The sequence below is a fragment of the Acipenser ruthenus genome, chromosome 15, assembly GCF_902713425.1.
Source record: "Acipenser ruthenus chromosome 15, fAciRut3.2 maternal haplotype, whole genome shotgun sequence".
NCBI lineage: Eukaryota > Metazoa > Chordata > Actinopteri > Acipenseriformes > Acipenseridae > Acipenser > Acipenser ruthenus.
The window spans coordinates 20,516,620-20,532,411 of NC_081203.1; the positions used below are offsets into that span (position 1 = coordinate 20,516,620).

At 38.2% G+C, this 15,792-nt stretch overlaps 1 protein-coding gene across 2 annotated transcripts in view; it reads right to left on the bottom strand.

Annotated features, from left to right (window-relative positions):
- Positions 1–2,470: 2,470 nt before the first annotated feature.
- Positions 2,471–15,792, bottom strand: part of LOC117422292 (acid phosphatase type 7-like) — a 42,367-nt gene continuing 29,045 nt past the window's right edge. For both annotated transcript variants that reach the window (XM_034037107.3, XM_034037108.3), the window contains exons 7-14: positions 11,049–11,111; positions 9,695–9,809; positions 8,439–8,552; positions 8,074–8,140; positions 7,247–7,314; positions 6,832–6,903; positions 4,679–4,816; positions 2,471–3,344 (exon numbers count right to left, since the gene is read on the bottom strand). In XM_034037107.3, the coding sequence (XP_033892998.1) occupies positions 3,279–3,344; positions 4,679–4,816; positions 6,832–6,903; positions 7,247–7,314; positions 8,074–8,140; positions 8,439–8,552; positions 9,695–9,809; positions 11,049–11,111 (703 nt within the window). In that variant the 3' untranslated portion in view covers positions 2,471–3,278. The remainder of the gene's footprint in view (positions 3,345–4,678; positions 4,817–6,831; positions 6,904–7,246; positions 7,315–8,073; positions 8,141–8,438; positions 8,553–9,694; positions 9,810–11,048; positions 11,112–15,792) is intronic.

Here is a 15,792-nt window from a genome sequence, read left to right on the forward strand (position 1 = left end):
TCGTGGATTAACAGCAATTGCAGATCCTTTCCAGGTACTGCTGGTTCGATGCTCAGTGTGTGGTTGTTTAAACAGCGGTATGTCAGTTTTGTGAACTTTAGTTTGAAATAGTAGTGAATTTTATTATAATAATAGAAAATTCTGGCAATTTTAAAATAGAGCCATAGAGTTGATGTGATTATGACAACAGAGCTAACCAAATTGGTGTTATGCTGCCGATTCATATTGTTTGACAATAATGTGTTTTTATATACATAGCCCATGACACCACGCAGGAGTGATGTCATCATTCCTGGGATGAGCAAAACAAGTGCTGCGGTTTTGATGAATGGACATATTGAATAAATATTTCCTGTGCAAATAATATTGAAAGAATTTTACAAGACCCTGATATAAGGTTGTATAAGGCTGAATAAATCACCCGTCTAAACAACTGAGAGACAAGGTGAAGAGTTTAGCATCCTTTCACTGTGTGAGTGGTCCCTGTTTCCATGGACCTACCACAAACATGCTGTAGAATAAGCAATGTCGTCTTACTGCACACACTCATACCAGTAGGAATGTGAATGTAAACTTAAACCAAAAAACAAAACAGCAAGGGACACTCCCAGGGTTATTTTGGGTTTACAATATTGGTGTACAATGGGAAGTGCAAACTGAAGTCACACTATCTCCTGACGAATTAGGCTTTATGGTTTGTTTCTTTTAATTCCTTTTGAGGAACCCTCTTTCAACATGTTTATTTAGAAAAGAAATAAGTTGAATTGTCAATAAATGTTTTTAAAAAGACAGCCCCATATTGTATATAAGACAGTCATATACTCAGTATGTCATTTAAGACAAAGTAAGTTCAAACTATAAAGAGGCGTGCAGAATAAATGGGCTTAATATGAAAAACATAAAAGAATTTACAGCAAAATTACCTGAGAAAGTTGTTGTGCTGTGAACAATTAGAATGTTTTTTTAACTAGTCTGAAATTTTAAAGAGTAAGTAGCGAGGTTCCGTAAAATATAGCGTTATACGCCCCGCATGTTGCTACAACTGTTTAAATAATGTACCTGTAATTGTTTTTAATTGCTAACATCCTGACAACTTTTTTACACTTATAACTTTAAAGTCTGTTTCAAAGCTCTTTTCAAAATGTCCTATCTAGTGCACTGGGTTTGGGATCTGGGCCTCTAAATCATTGCAGGAAGAGCGATATAATATTTTTTAAAAAAACATAACAAGTGCTCTGGCTTTTCTGTTCCTTACCACATCATGGATCGTTATTGCTGTGTTACCTGTATGACAATGTGGGCAATAATCCTTACACTATCAGTGCACTAGAGCGGCCATTTTGAAAAGAGCTTTGAAACAGACTTTAAAGTTATATGTGTAAAAACACAAATGAAACAACACTAAAACTCCACATTCCTGTGAGAATCATACATTTATAATGAAATAATCCTCAGTGATTGCCCTGGAAAAGAAGAACGGTCAAGCAAATTACAGTAAATTTAAAAATTGGTTTGAAAATAGGAATGTGGTGAAACATTCCTGCATTTGAATATCTCTTCACCACCATTACATGCTGTAAAGGTGATGTGAGGATAGTTTATGATAACAATGACAAGGAACTGGAAAGCAGAAAGGGTAATGGTTCACTGGCATTTGCATGGTCCTGGACACTGTTCCTATAACAAAGTGTCAGGTTAGGGAATAATAGAAAGCACTCGGAGAAAGGGGAAATGTCTCAGTGTTATTTGTTCTGACAGCCACATTTCCGGCAGAAAAAGGATAGTTCTCCACCATTAGAAAATGAAACACCGCTCATGGAAAAGTCAGGAGCTGTATTTATGTGCTGCTGTGTACGGCTTGCGAGATTATGTTATAGTCATTATAACTGCGCATTGCTCTCAAGGTGTTATCAGATTAAAAAACATGAAATAGTTTGGTTATTTTGTTGGGTGGTTCGAGAACATAATGTCAATGTATGAAAGGCATTCAGGAAAACCTGAAGGCTTAGTAAAATTAGCAAGGTATCCCCTTAGGGCATGTCTGTTTTTTCAATGTTTTGGCAAATTCTTCTACTACATACAATTCACATAAACTGTTTTAAACCTTTCTAAACATTACATTAAAAGAGTTTACCAAAGAGGATATTATATTAAAAAAAAATAATAAAAATAATTCTTTGCAGTGTGTTGCTGTAACTTCAAAAATATGTAGGTCACTATATTATTTTGAACTACAGAATCATGTTACATGACTTGTGTGTTTTACCTTTTTGCCTGATTTTTTTTTTTTCTGCAAAGATTGTGGTCCGTTTGAAATAAGAGGGAAATAACACCTACAGATCAGTGTCAGATGTGTACAAATGAATATATAATTTGTCTTCAACCTTAATCGCAATAGTGAGAATTTGATTCAGTAAAAAAAATAACATTTTTACCTCGCAAAAAAAAAATCAAAAACAACAGCCTAAAATGATTGACATATTTTTTTATTATTTATCAGTAGATTTACCCCAATATTATAGGGCCCATGGTTATATTCAATCAAACTTAAACGAAATAAAGTGTGTTTGAGACAAGTCTGGGAGTCTGATTGAATAGTGACAGGGATACAAAACCATACAACAATTCAAACACAGTTTTAACACAATTAAAACACAAGCTAATAATAATACCTGAATCACAGCACAAAAGTAATTAATTACCTAGTCGAACAAAGCAGATGAATAGGATCACCTGATTTCCAGAGTGAAGAAACTGAACCTTTTCTTCCCTTCAATTTATTGACGCCATTTCTAAAGCAGTTAAAATAACTCTTAATAATAACACATTCATAATTGAAAAGTTAAACACTGGGTTTATGTATTGCAGATCATAATAATTCACTGTGTTCTTTCTATAGTCATCTGACCAAAACATGTTGATGTATATATAATCAAGACACAACACCCCCATCACAATTTAATAGACATCAAGGTACGTATGCATGTATGTATGTATGTATGTATGTATGTATGTATGTATGCATGTATGTATGTATGTATTTCTGCAAAGCAAATTCCTAAAATTTAAAATTATACAGCAAAAATGCAGTGACTGCAATTGATATAAAATAAACAATTACATAGTTCTACACATCTTCTCTATCGAGATACTTAATTCTTAAAATGATCACAGGTAATTTAAATCCCTATGAAGTTTCTAGTTTTTAAAATCAGCAGCAGTTAAAATCCAAAGTGCATCAAGAAATTAGGGATAAATGGTTTCTTATCGCTGGTAATTCATTTCCAGGCAGCAGTGCCGTGTTGTTCTTTCACAAGCCACATGTTGTCAATCACTCTGCCATTCTGTAAAGAACAAGAATACATCTTTATTAGAACATGCAAACTCCATGGGGGGGGGGGTGAATTCATCACCCCATGTCAGAAAGGACACTGTGTCCCTGGAGAGAGCCCTATGAAGAGCAACCAGGCCTTAAAGGAATGAGCTATAAAGAACTGAATCTATTATGCCAAGAACCAAAAAGAATCCGGGGGACTTGAATGAACTTTTAAAAATGTTAAAAGGGGTTGGCAAAGTTATCCCTAACCAATAAGCGCAACACAGAAACCAGAACCAGAGGACAGAGCTTGAAATTAGGTGGACATAAGACTTAGGACAGAGGGAATGAGACACTTCTTTCAGGGGTGAGGAATGGAGTGTGTTAGCTAGTCATGTGGTTGATGCTGAATCTCTGACAAAGAGATCAATCGGTTACTAGGAACCGGACAAGCATTGATGGGCCCAAATGCCTGACTTGTTTGTAGATTGTCTTATGTTCTTATGATAAGCCTCAGCTGGATTTCTTTAGAGCCTTTAGAACCTATAAATAAGTGCAATCAAGGGGGGTGTCTGCTGTCTGTGCTTGAGAGAGGCGCAGGACTGGGGCAGGGGGTCAGGTCTGGGTTGAGGTGCCAGCACCCTGTTTTACTGTAGCTAGTGCCAGTCCCTCCTGCACTAAATTGACAAGAAAAATAAACTTTTGTTTTTACTAACTTGCATTTTTTTTTTTTTTTTAAAGAGAGTCGGTTAAGTTAAATGCCACATTTTACACCGTGATTGCTGAGTAAATGTTTGGAAAGTACAGTGTCATTTTTTGGTAATTATACTGTAGTAATTAAGTGATTATTTCAGCACTACTTGGTAACTATTTAGCAGTTACTGTCATTCATATTTTATAAGTATATAGTGGTTACTAGGTTTGCACATGTAGTGTTTATATTGGAGCTTCAAAACTGGACTGCCACTGAGATATACACTCCCCTTAAACAAATGCAGTGGTACCCTGCATACAGTATAATTCATTTACTAGCGATGCAGAACAACTGGGTGGGATCTTTGTTCTTCATTTTACCCCCAAAAATGTGTTTCTGACATGCTAACAAGACAGGTACAACACCATTGGTCGTGAAATCATAATTGCAATTAATTCAGTGGGTTGAAACATGTGTCTTAGTTTCTCCTAGCTTTTCCTGGAGAAAGGTTTGATGTTCAAGGAATATCTTTGTAATAACTCTTCCCATTTTCGCTGTAGGCAGCAGTGACTGGTACAAATACAGTATACCTCCTGAGCTAGTGATATGGATCTCAGTTCTGTGTACGGCCCATAAGGCAGACTGCAGGGCAGTTGAGCTCCCCTTACCTGGTCGTCAGACACCTGTTCCAGGTAGAGGTGAGTGCTGTTCAGGATCTGCATGCGGGTGTACCCATAATCAGTGCTGCGGAAAGCACTCCAGTCCCTGGGTGCAGGGATGAACCCATCGTGTTTCTCTCGACACCCCTACAACGCAGAAATGGAAATGTTACTGTACTGCTATGAACATACCCTATTCCTTTCACAGAAAAAACTGAAAATGCCTAAATGAATATATATATATATATATATATATATATATATATATATATATATATATATATATATATATATATATATATCCCTATTATTAAGGTTTTTTTCTTTAATCATAAACTTCCAGCATGAGATTGGTTCTAAGTAACCATGTTGATCACCAGCTTTATCTCCAGCTCAAGTGAATCAGATGCCTGTGCTGTTGATGGTTTTACTATAAGCAATGCGACACATTTCATGAAACCTGATCATACCATTTGGTGTTAAGGTTTCAGAACGATAACCCTCCACATCTGTACCTACTGATTTCAGCAAGCTGTTGCGTGCCCCACTGTGTCAGGGGTGGACTGTTCCAGGTACTTTATATTGTATCTCTACAAGAGGTGAAGCGGTAGAAGCAGGAGATTTGCAGATTGATAACAGTTTGTTGCTACAGCTTGGTTTTGCACATGCTTGGAGATTGTATCAAATTTAAATGTGGTTGTGGGGTCCCAGAGTGGCCCACTCAGGGAAATGGCTGTGTGATCCTGCCAGGTATGCTGTTTTTTAGGTTTTTTTAAAACATGCATTTTGGAAATATTCTTTTTTTTTGCATGTAACCAATGCTCGTACTATAAAATCCACAGCAGACGATAAGTACAGAGAAGTTCCTGTTTTAAAATGAATCCCCAATCCGCTTTTGACAATAACTAACTTTGATTCTAATCATTAACACATTCCCTTTACCTCCTGCTTTCCAGTTAAACACAGATGATGCCCCACTTCCCTGTCCTACTGATCTTAGGAGCCGTAGGTCTATCAGAGACGCTTTAAAATGGCCTATTCCTGGAGGTCATCCAGATTTATGCACTATTTTGTGAACTGTCCTCTTGTGCCAAGATTTCAACAAGCCACTTTTGGCGGCCATTCTTTTGGCTGTGTGGCATCGATCATAGGTGTAATTTACATGGGGGACGTGTCCCCCTCACTTTTTCAATGATGGAGAAATGTCCCCCTCACATTACAGGAGTACTAAAACTTTTACTTCACAATAATATATTGGTATAATCATTAGGCTTTGGGTTTTGTTATTTTTTGTAAACAGTTTTGATAGGACCTATCGTTTATTCTTTTTTTCTGTGGTTTTCCTGTGAAATGCCTTGGAATCATTTGTAATGACATGTGCTCTATACTGTAAGTGTAAGGAATACAAAAGAGGATTTTGAACATTGGGTTCGTTACATTCAGTTCAGTTCCTTTGGTTTAAAACATTGAATCAATTTGCTGGCTGTTTATAGTTATCTGGAAGCAAATGTACTGAGCTTGTTTGGGTGTGAAATGGAGTTCGTTTTCATTTCCGTGTTTTTTCAGGACTGAGTTAATTTGTGTTCACATTGCAATGTGCACGTTTTTTTATGATTAGTGGACCAGATCTTTACACTGTTTGCAATGCATCTTGGTATATTTTTAAGATGGCAGTGATTGGGGGATTGTCAGCATGTATTTCAATGTTTTACATTTATCGCTATTGAAGCAATCACTGGGGAGAGCACAAGAGCTGGAGGAAGAGCTTTCACTTTGTCAAGTTCTGTCTGGATTTTGGTGTCCGACAAAAACGGGGATACTTTTAGAAATGATTTAATTGTCCATATTTTTTCCTTGACGTGCAACGATACCAATGAACTGCATAAAACTAGCCGGGAAACGTTTTCTCCTCATCTAGCTGCAACGGTCCACATGTATGGTTTGTTTTCTGAGTTCCCCTGTTGTTCACACTGAAGTTTAGCAAGCGAACCAAACTCATTTGCCAAGCAAACTAAGGCCAAATTAACTTTGTTGTTCACACTACAGTGCAAACGAACAGAATCCTACTGAGTGCGGAACCAAACCCCCTAACAAATTTAGTATGAACAGAGCCTCACGGAGTTCTATCATCCTTTGTAATAAAGCAGCACTAAGATACTTACTGCTGATCCTGTGATGATGTGAACTGGAGCCCTGGGATTAACATAAGGGTGCTCCATGCTGCCATTGAAGACCTGGAGAAAAACAGAACACTATTAATAACATTCATTTGTAGTACTGGCTGTAAAATCTAGGACCATACTCTGACATTTTTAAACAAAACATTTGCGCATACATACAAAGGAGTCCTTGTCACATCACAAATTCACTACAGACCAACACTATTTGTAAGTTCTTGTTGTTTCACATACTATAAATCCTTAAGGGTTAACTGTTGTGATATAATGAGCACTTTCTCTTGGTATGAAAGTGTTGTGGTGGTTGCTTTGTAGCGCTACAAGTATTAATTTGGATCTGCCTTATTGTAAAATGCAGAGATAGTTATCGTGCTGCATCACGTCAGCTATATTAATTTACTTGAAATCCGTAGACAGGCCAGAGCCTTTCATAGGTGTGCTCGTGTGCCCACAGCTCCAGATCGACCCCTACAGGAGAAACAAATAACAGCATGTGTTCCAGATACTACAGTTTAGAGTTATTAAAGATTCTATACAGGAGCAAGAAAACAAATCCCAATATGCAACGACAGACAGAGAAATGCATGTTCATAAAACAGACTTCTAAATTTAGCTAGCTGTTTATAAATAGTCCCTAAATCCCTTGTCGGTGAGAAAATGTACATTTGCACAGAGCCGTTCTTTTTAATGGTTCATGGTTCGCATGGACTGCCAGGAAAGATCTAGGCGGTACAATGCTGTACTGTTTGACACTGACTTACAAGAAACAAGAAATGAACACTTACAAAGCTCAGCACATGTGAAAGGGAACCATTCCAGCTAAATTCTAACTTATAAGCACCATTTAAAATGGTTTAAAGTTTCTTCAAATTACTTGTACACCTTACTAACTGTAAAACTTTTGCTGAAAGACCTCCATTTGTAATCATCTGGAGACCATTTAAAACAGAATCCTTTGACATATGGAACTGACATAGTGGTTTTGTTGGTGCAGTGGTTTAATAAGAACATGAGAGAAGTTATGAACGAGAGGAGGCCATTTGGCCAACAGTGCTCTTCTCGTTCGTAGAAGCTGATCCTTCTCAGAAAAAAAAAGATCCCAATGATTCCACAGTAACCCTGTGGCTTAGTAACCCACTCCATACACTCACCACTCTGTGTAAAGAAGTGCCTTCTAACCTAATATCTAATGTGCGCTTTATGAATTCTTCATGAAAGTCATATTACCATAATCATAGAAGAGTTTTTCCAGACCCGGGGCCACAGGCATTATATCATTGCGTCCCACTCGGACCTGGGATAGAACAGGAACAATTGAACTGAAGCAAGCACCTGGAATAACATGTAACAAACCAGCACTGACTGTCACACCAGACCGTAAACTACATACAAGCAGAGAAGGGACATTTTTTCTTAATTTTCAATGGTGGCAAATCGTACATCGGGGTGCATGTGGCACTGTAAAAAAAAATACCTTTATTCTGTCTAAAAAGGAAGTCATTATGACCAGCATTAACATAATAGGAAGAACTTGTTGTAATCAATTTCCATGTAAAGATCTATTTTACACACACATACATAATGGTACGTACATAACTCTCAAACTTGGTGCAGTCGTCTTTATCATCATTGGAACAGTACATGGGTCTGTGCGCCATGGTGATAATCCAGGGCCGTACTCTCCGGTTCTCTGGCTTGTTGGCTTCCTGGAACAGGATTGTTAGACAGTTGAATACACTGGAGACAAACTCTGCAATTATTGAAGCTCTTCATGCAAATACAAATCAAGTGCTTGTTGTTTAGAGACACAAAAAAGTTCTGTGTTGTATTCATTTGAATCCTCAATTTCAGATAGCAGGTGATGGTAAACTTAACAGGTTCTATTCCTTGTTAATGAAGTTTATTAGATAGTCTTCCTGTGTTCATTCATCTGTATAGTACAGTACTATATTGTAAAATGAAAGATTATTTGAAATATCTAAATGCACTTGTAGTATTATCACTAGTTCCTGTCTTCTTTTTAGCCTGTGTTTAATACTTCAATTGTGAAAGATGCAGAGACTGTATTTCAAAGACAATACTAAAGATGAAAAGTTACTGCTGCTTCCTGGCACCTAATCACTTCACGTGTTGCAGTTCAAACCAGTGGTCTGCACGATGCCAGGCCTATAGCACTATATTTTAAATGTTGCTGGAATTAGAGAACCAGTAATAATGTCCACAAAACTATCAATAGGTAATAAAATGGACGTCAACACATTGGTGAGCACTCCTTTAAATACCACAATCCATTGCAACCTGTCTGTATCAACTTCAAATAGAATTCCACTGAGCTTCACTGATCCAGCAGCCACAGAGAGCGGTTTGCCTTGTCACTTCAGGCTTTCCCCTCTCACTTTCCTTATCTCTGACTCATCAGAATGTCATCTACAGTAGTCACAGGGCAACTCTGTTATCGCATCCAGATATGTGATAAGAAGATAAACTGACACATAGATAATAGATAAAAATTAGGGGTTGAGCCTAAACCTAGATTTTATTTGTATTCATAATAAATACTCAAACTTTATCAGATTCAGTTAAAATGTGATGCCATCACATACCTCACTACAGAGGGCAGCTGTACAGAAGAGCTCAATGTCATATAGCATCATAAGAGGCAAAAGTGGTGTGAGCACAAACAGGACCTCAGTGTCTTCTATGAATCTCAGTCAGTCCGAGGGAGTAAAATTAGGCCTTTTTTGTTCACACAAATTGAATCCAAATAGATTTTCTTAGCAGAGTCTTTGTAGGGTAAACTCAAATTAAAATGATCTCATATTGAGCTTTATTATGAAATACTGCGCACCTCTAGGTCTTTTTCAAGCCAAGAATACTGTTTGAAGATTAGATCTAGGCCGTACTCCAGGTAGAAATACACTTCGGTGGAAAAAGAGATGATGTGAGCAGGCCCAATGTTCCAACTGCAGAGAGAGAGAGAGAGACTGAAAAAGGCATAGGCGAATAGGCGCATTAAACAACAAGAATGAAACAATTCAGTGGCTTAGGTTGACAATAATCAGTTTATTACAACTTCATCTTGAAGAAATAAAATGTACTCTAAGAGTAAACCTTTTTTTTTAAACTTTGTAAAGTTAGTGCTTATAAAAGATGGGATAATGGCACTGTCTACAACCAGACACAGTATCAGCAGGCAGGTAGATATCATGAGAGCTTCCCCTCACATCTCTGCATAACAGCGAGAAAGAGAGAGCACACCACAATCATGAACTGAACATCCCCTGCCTGCCATTCAGTCCTAGGACGCTCACAAGCAGTGACTGATAGTTGACCCAAATTGTGTGGTGGTTTTGTGATGAAGACCAACAGGCTTATTTCCTAAGGTCAATCGGTGCCTCCAGCTGTGAAGGACAGAGAATGAACCCGCTGTGCCGTCTAACACCCTTGCCTCAGTTCGGTTCAGATTCAGATAAAATGAGTGTGATTAAGAGAGGGAAGGAGCAGGGCAGGGTTGGGCTGGCATGCCTGCATGTCATCTCGGTTGAAGAAGAGCACTTGATCTCTTAACAATGCACTTCCCCAAGCGTCACTCTAAAGAAAATTCCAAAGTGTCTGGGAGCTGTCGAGTGTTCTTGCTACTCTGTGAATGGGCTGGACTCTCAGAAGAGGACGACTGCAAACCAGCTCAGTCCAGCACTTTGAGAAATTAGTCTATAATTACTTTTCATCCTGGCATAGGAAGTTGTGTGGTTCTGTGAACATTTTGTACATAGCAGGACTCTCTTCCAGCATATCCCCTTACACCAAGCCTCCACAAGGAAGAAAGGGTAGAGTATTCTGCTCCTACATACCTAGAATTTCAGCTACAGCTGTCACTTCCCCTGTACCTATATGAAAGCTAAACAAAATACCAGCCGCAAAAATAAACCCAATATATATATTTTTTGCTCAGCTCAATTTGAGCTCTGTCTGAAGGGCCTGTTTGTTCAGTAATAGCTACAAATATGTGGATTTTGCACCCCTCCAGGTGTGCAGTACAGTATGTGCCTCAGAGAACGAGGACGGCCCCTGGGTCTTTTTCCCAATGACTGAGCCATGTGTTTAGCTGATTACTCAGCGTGCGTCCTTCCCATTTGGAGCGTCGTATAAGGGGCTCCACTGGGACCTGGATTCAGTGGAGGAGCTCTGGGATGTTTTCCTACCTGTACCAAAGGCTCTCTGTGTCACCCGGCATGCTGAAGCGGTTCCTGTAGTTGGAGAAATTGCTGCAAAAACAAAACAGAAGAGAGGTTGAAACAAACAGCCAATCAAAACACATGCCTGAAATATCTCCGCTACAGTGATTAGCAGAAGAAAGGTTTCAAATCTTTTTTCTAATCGCAATTAAATGTAGTGGTCATTTAACAGAGGTTTGATAAGTTTGGGACTGCAGATGGTGGCCTTAGTACTGAATACAAGGGTGTCATTTATAGTGAAAGCTTCACATTTACAGTACACCAGAATTGTAAAAAAGTAGCCTTAATTATGAGGTGGTTTATATACGGAGGTCAGGGGTTTCAAAACAAGCTGGCGACCGGCGCTATCCACCATCAAACGATATTTGTGCCGGCTACTTTTATTTAAAAATATTACGATTATTTTCAGGTATTATTGTACAAAATAAAAAAACGTATTGCTTTTGTTATGACTTATGAGATTTTGGGTGGGTTATGTCAGGGGTCGGCAAGTGGCGGCCCATTTGAGTTTCTTTATCAATGTATTACATTTAAAAATATAATTAATTAGATGCGCCGCCTCGGCCACAGATTTGCATCTGTGTTTTTTCTTTTACTATTTTTTTTACTGTTAACAGTACAGTACAGATGCATTTTGTTCAGAAGCAGATTCAGCTACTTGCTCTCTATACAGTATAAATCGTGTTTAGTTTTTTCATTCCGTTCCTATTCAAATAGCCCAAGCCTTAATTCCCAGTATGTTGTATAAATCCAACATTACAAATATTACCGTCTATGTATTTAAATATATTGAGTTATTTCAGACTGAAGCAAAATAAATACAATAAAGAATAAATAGATGTTTCACCTTGGATAAAGTCAGCAGCTAAATAAATAATAATAATATGTCGTCAAGTTACTCATTACAGTATGCAACAAGAGTGTAATAATATGCAACTAAATTGAGGAATACAAACTTATTTATGAATAGCATCAGTATCAAAAGAAAATAAATGAAATAGAAAGAATAATCTCTGAAAGGCAATATTTAAACTTGTTGATTATTTATTTATTTTTTATGTATTTATTTATTGCATAAAAATAGCGCTTTTTATACAAAAGTATTGCAAAGCACTGTACAGTACATAGCAGAAAAAAAGAACAAACCACAATACATTTGTATAGCATGGCACACATACAGCTGCAACAATCAGTACACACATAATACAAAAGCAGCAATTTTAAAGTTACATGAAAACCCACCAAGATAAGAAAGACATTTTATAAAAGTGCGTCTTGACTTGAAAATCAGAACGGTCCCAGCTTCCCTGACAAGCGAAGGCAGAGCATTCCATAATTTAGGAGCTCTACAAGAAAAAGCCCTACCTCCAGTGTTGTTTTTGTTGTCCCTAGGAATAACCAGCAGCCCTGCATCCTGTGATCTCAGAGTGTGGTTTGGAAGATACAGGGTCAGTAACTCCTGCAAATAACTAGGTGCTAATCTAGTCAGGGTAAGTTAACAGCAAAATCTTAAAATCAATTATATACTGCACAGGGAGCCAGTGTAAAGAGGCCATTATATATGGATGTTTAATGCATTCTTTCATAGTTCAGCTATCTGTAGACTCAGCTTCTTTAGAATGCAGACTTTGCTTACATTCCAGTTTGTTTCTAGCATCCAAAGGTAATTTTTAGTGGGGTGGTCCCAAAGTGTTGCACACTACTCTCTATAACTTGTGTGTTATATTCAAGTTGAGTGAAATAATATAGTAATATTAGATTTCTTAGCTAAACCATACAAAAATGTGCAAAAATGCACTATTGCAGTGGGAGGGTCAACACCCCCCCCCCCCCCCTCGCCACAATGCGCCTCGATGACATTGGTGCAACCTACTACATACTACCACATATTTCAAAATGAACTGAAAACTCTGTGAGGTGGCCATGAAGCAAGGTTTAACTGTCTAATGAAAACTACTGAGACATTTGGGAGTTCCGTTCAGCAATTCAGCAAGCCTCCAGTTGAATACATTAAGCAGCCTGCATCACACCAGTCCTAGTCAACCATAGCAGTGCTTACACACACAAGCATCTCTGATACAGCAATGGCAGTTGCAGCCATGGAAATCAGTCTGCAGCAGAAAACAAACTCAAACCTTGAAGTTGAAGCACTGGGACGTTTACCAGAGGGACGAACTGTAATCAAAAACATAAATGAATCCCTTTTGACAGATGTTTTGAAACCCAGATTCCTTGATGTGAGCTGTACGCCACTGTGGTCACCCAATATAATAAACTAGCATGTGCAAAGAATCTTTACTCTATAAACTGCACTCATGGTTTCTCCACAAACGTACCAAAAAATGCAATAGTATAACCTTGATCTGACCACTCCTGCTAAAGTCCTGAATCTCAATTGTTCCAAACATTGTGGTGGTTCTGTGACTAACCCTTGATTTAAATTGTGGCATCCCAGATTTATAATGGCTTTTAAAATGTATGAAATAAGGGGACTCCCGAGTGGTGCATCCGGTAAAGGCGCTCCGCGGGGTGTGCAGGATGTGCCCTATAGCTTAGATGTCACAAGTTCGAGTCCAGGCTATTCCACTGCCGACCATGGATGGGAGCTCCCAGAGGGCGGCGCACAACTGGCCGAGTGCCGCCCAGGAGGGAGGAAGGATTAGGTCGGCCAGGGTGTCCTCGGCTCACCGGGCACCAGCGACTCCTGTAGTCTGGCCGGGCGCCTGCGGGCTTGCCTATAAGCTGCCCAGAGCTGTGTTGTCCTCCGACGCTGTAGCTCTGAGGTGGCTGCATGGTGAGTCCACAGTGTGAAAAAAAGCAGTCGGCTGATGGCACATGCTTCGGAGGACAGCGTGTGTTCGTGTTCGTCTTTGCCACTCCCGAGTCAGCGCAGGGGTGGTAGTGGTGAGCTGAGCCTAAAAATAATTGGCTATTCTAAATTGGGAGAAAATTATATAAAAAAAAAATAATTGGCAACTATTAAATTTAAAAAAATAAAAAAATAAAAATGTACCAAATAAAAATCAATTGTCTTTAAAAATAACGATGGGGCACTTTATGTAGTGCTAGCAGTTATCATATTTTTGGGGATTGAAGTCCTTGTTGAATATTAAAACAATTGAACAGATTTTATTGTATCCCACTGAACATAACCTATAGAAGTTGATTCAATTAAGTAGCTGGGTGACAGCATAGATAATTCAGTTTGTGATTACAGTATTGTATTGGTAGAAGAACCATCCATTGCAGTGTTTTGCCAGTTGACCAGTAATAATTGGGAACTGGAACATTACTGGTTTCTTTCTTGCCACCCAGATGGTTTATAAAGACCCAGCATGTGATTACAGAAAATATGGGTAGATGTTATAGTATATATTTTTCCTTTCAGACAACCCCAAATCAAAAGTGCTACTGACAGAAAACCATCCTAGCACGTGGATTACTCTAGACGGGATGCAAGGAGAGGCACATCCAGCACAGGTATTTCCTGCCTGTACAGTTGCTGATTTATACTGGCTGTGCGTTTGTCATCGAGTGAGCCAAAGCACACAGAACAAGGAGCCTTTAGAAAGGGCTCGCGCCTCGGCTTCTTGCAAACAGCAGTAGTTTGGTCTGGACTATCTTTTTTTATAAATATTTTCTTTGGCAAATAATGTGCATTATATAAAATGTACCTTACGAAGAAAATGTCAGTTAACACCAGAAAAATATTATTTCCTTTCATAGTTTGATTAATGACTTAGTTTTAACACTGAGTGTAAATTGTTCTTTAAAATCTTAAAAAGACTACTAGCAATAATAATATGACAGAATACCTCAGTACTAGTTACTAAAATGTCAAACCAACATATTAAACAGTGGCGGATCTAAATTGCACCACTCTTTAATCCAGCTGGAGTGTCCCCCAGGGTGATTTTTAAACCAATTTATTTACTAGATATACAAACCCCTCCCCCCCCCCCCAAAAAAAAAAAACAGTTACACAAGGTTCTTCAATGTAAGAGCAGTGATGTTAAGACAATAATGTCTTTGCTCTTTACCAGCTGCATCTTATCTGTATTGTTTCCACATGATACACAGTACAGTCACACAGCAATCTGCTGGAACTCAGTTTAATAGTAGCTTGATGCTGCCATCGTGTGTTGGAAGAGGAATTGGTTGTTACAAGAAAAAGTATCCAAAGTAAGGTAACAAAACAGTGGATTTCACCAGACTTTTCAGATTGGAAAAAATAACACATTGCTGTTACACATCTCTTCTGAGGACCCTGTGAAAGTGGCTGCAGTGGTTCATTATTTCTCAGCATGGCTGTGTAAGCAATCATAATGCCAAAGAAATGTTAGTGTGATGCTGCCAAAGTTGTTAATAGCACTATTAAAAGTAATCTATTACAAATTAATGATTAGCGGACTTGGCATTCTTGATTACTTCTAGATTACATTTGCCAATGTAAAAAGGAAAACAAATCACACAACACTATTTCGATGCTATAAACAGTGGTTGATTTTAATACCACACCCTCCTCCATTCAAAACTGATTTTACACTGTGTTTTGATCTCATTTCACTGTTTTGTATTATATGTAGCAATGTTAAAAGGTGGGTCTGTAAATCACAGTTAGAAAACAGCAGAATTTACATCAATAGACTCCAGTGTTTTTTATTCCTGATTACAAACTAAAACATTTTAAGTTGCTCATTAAAAATGTGAC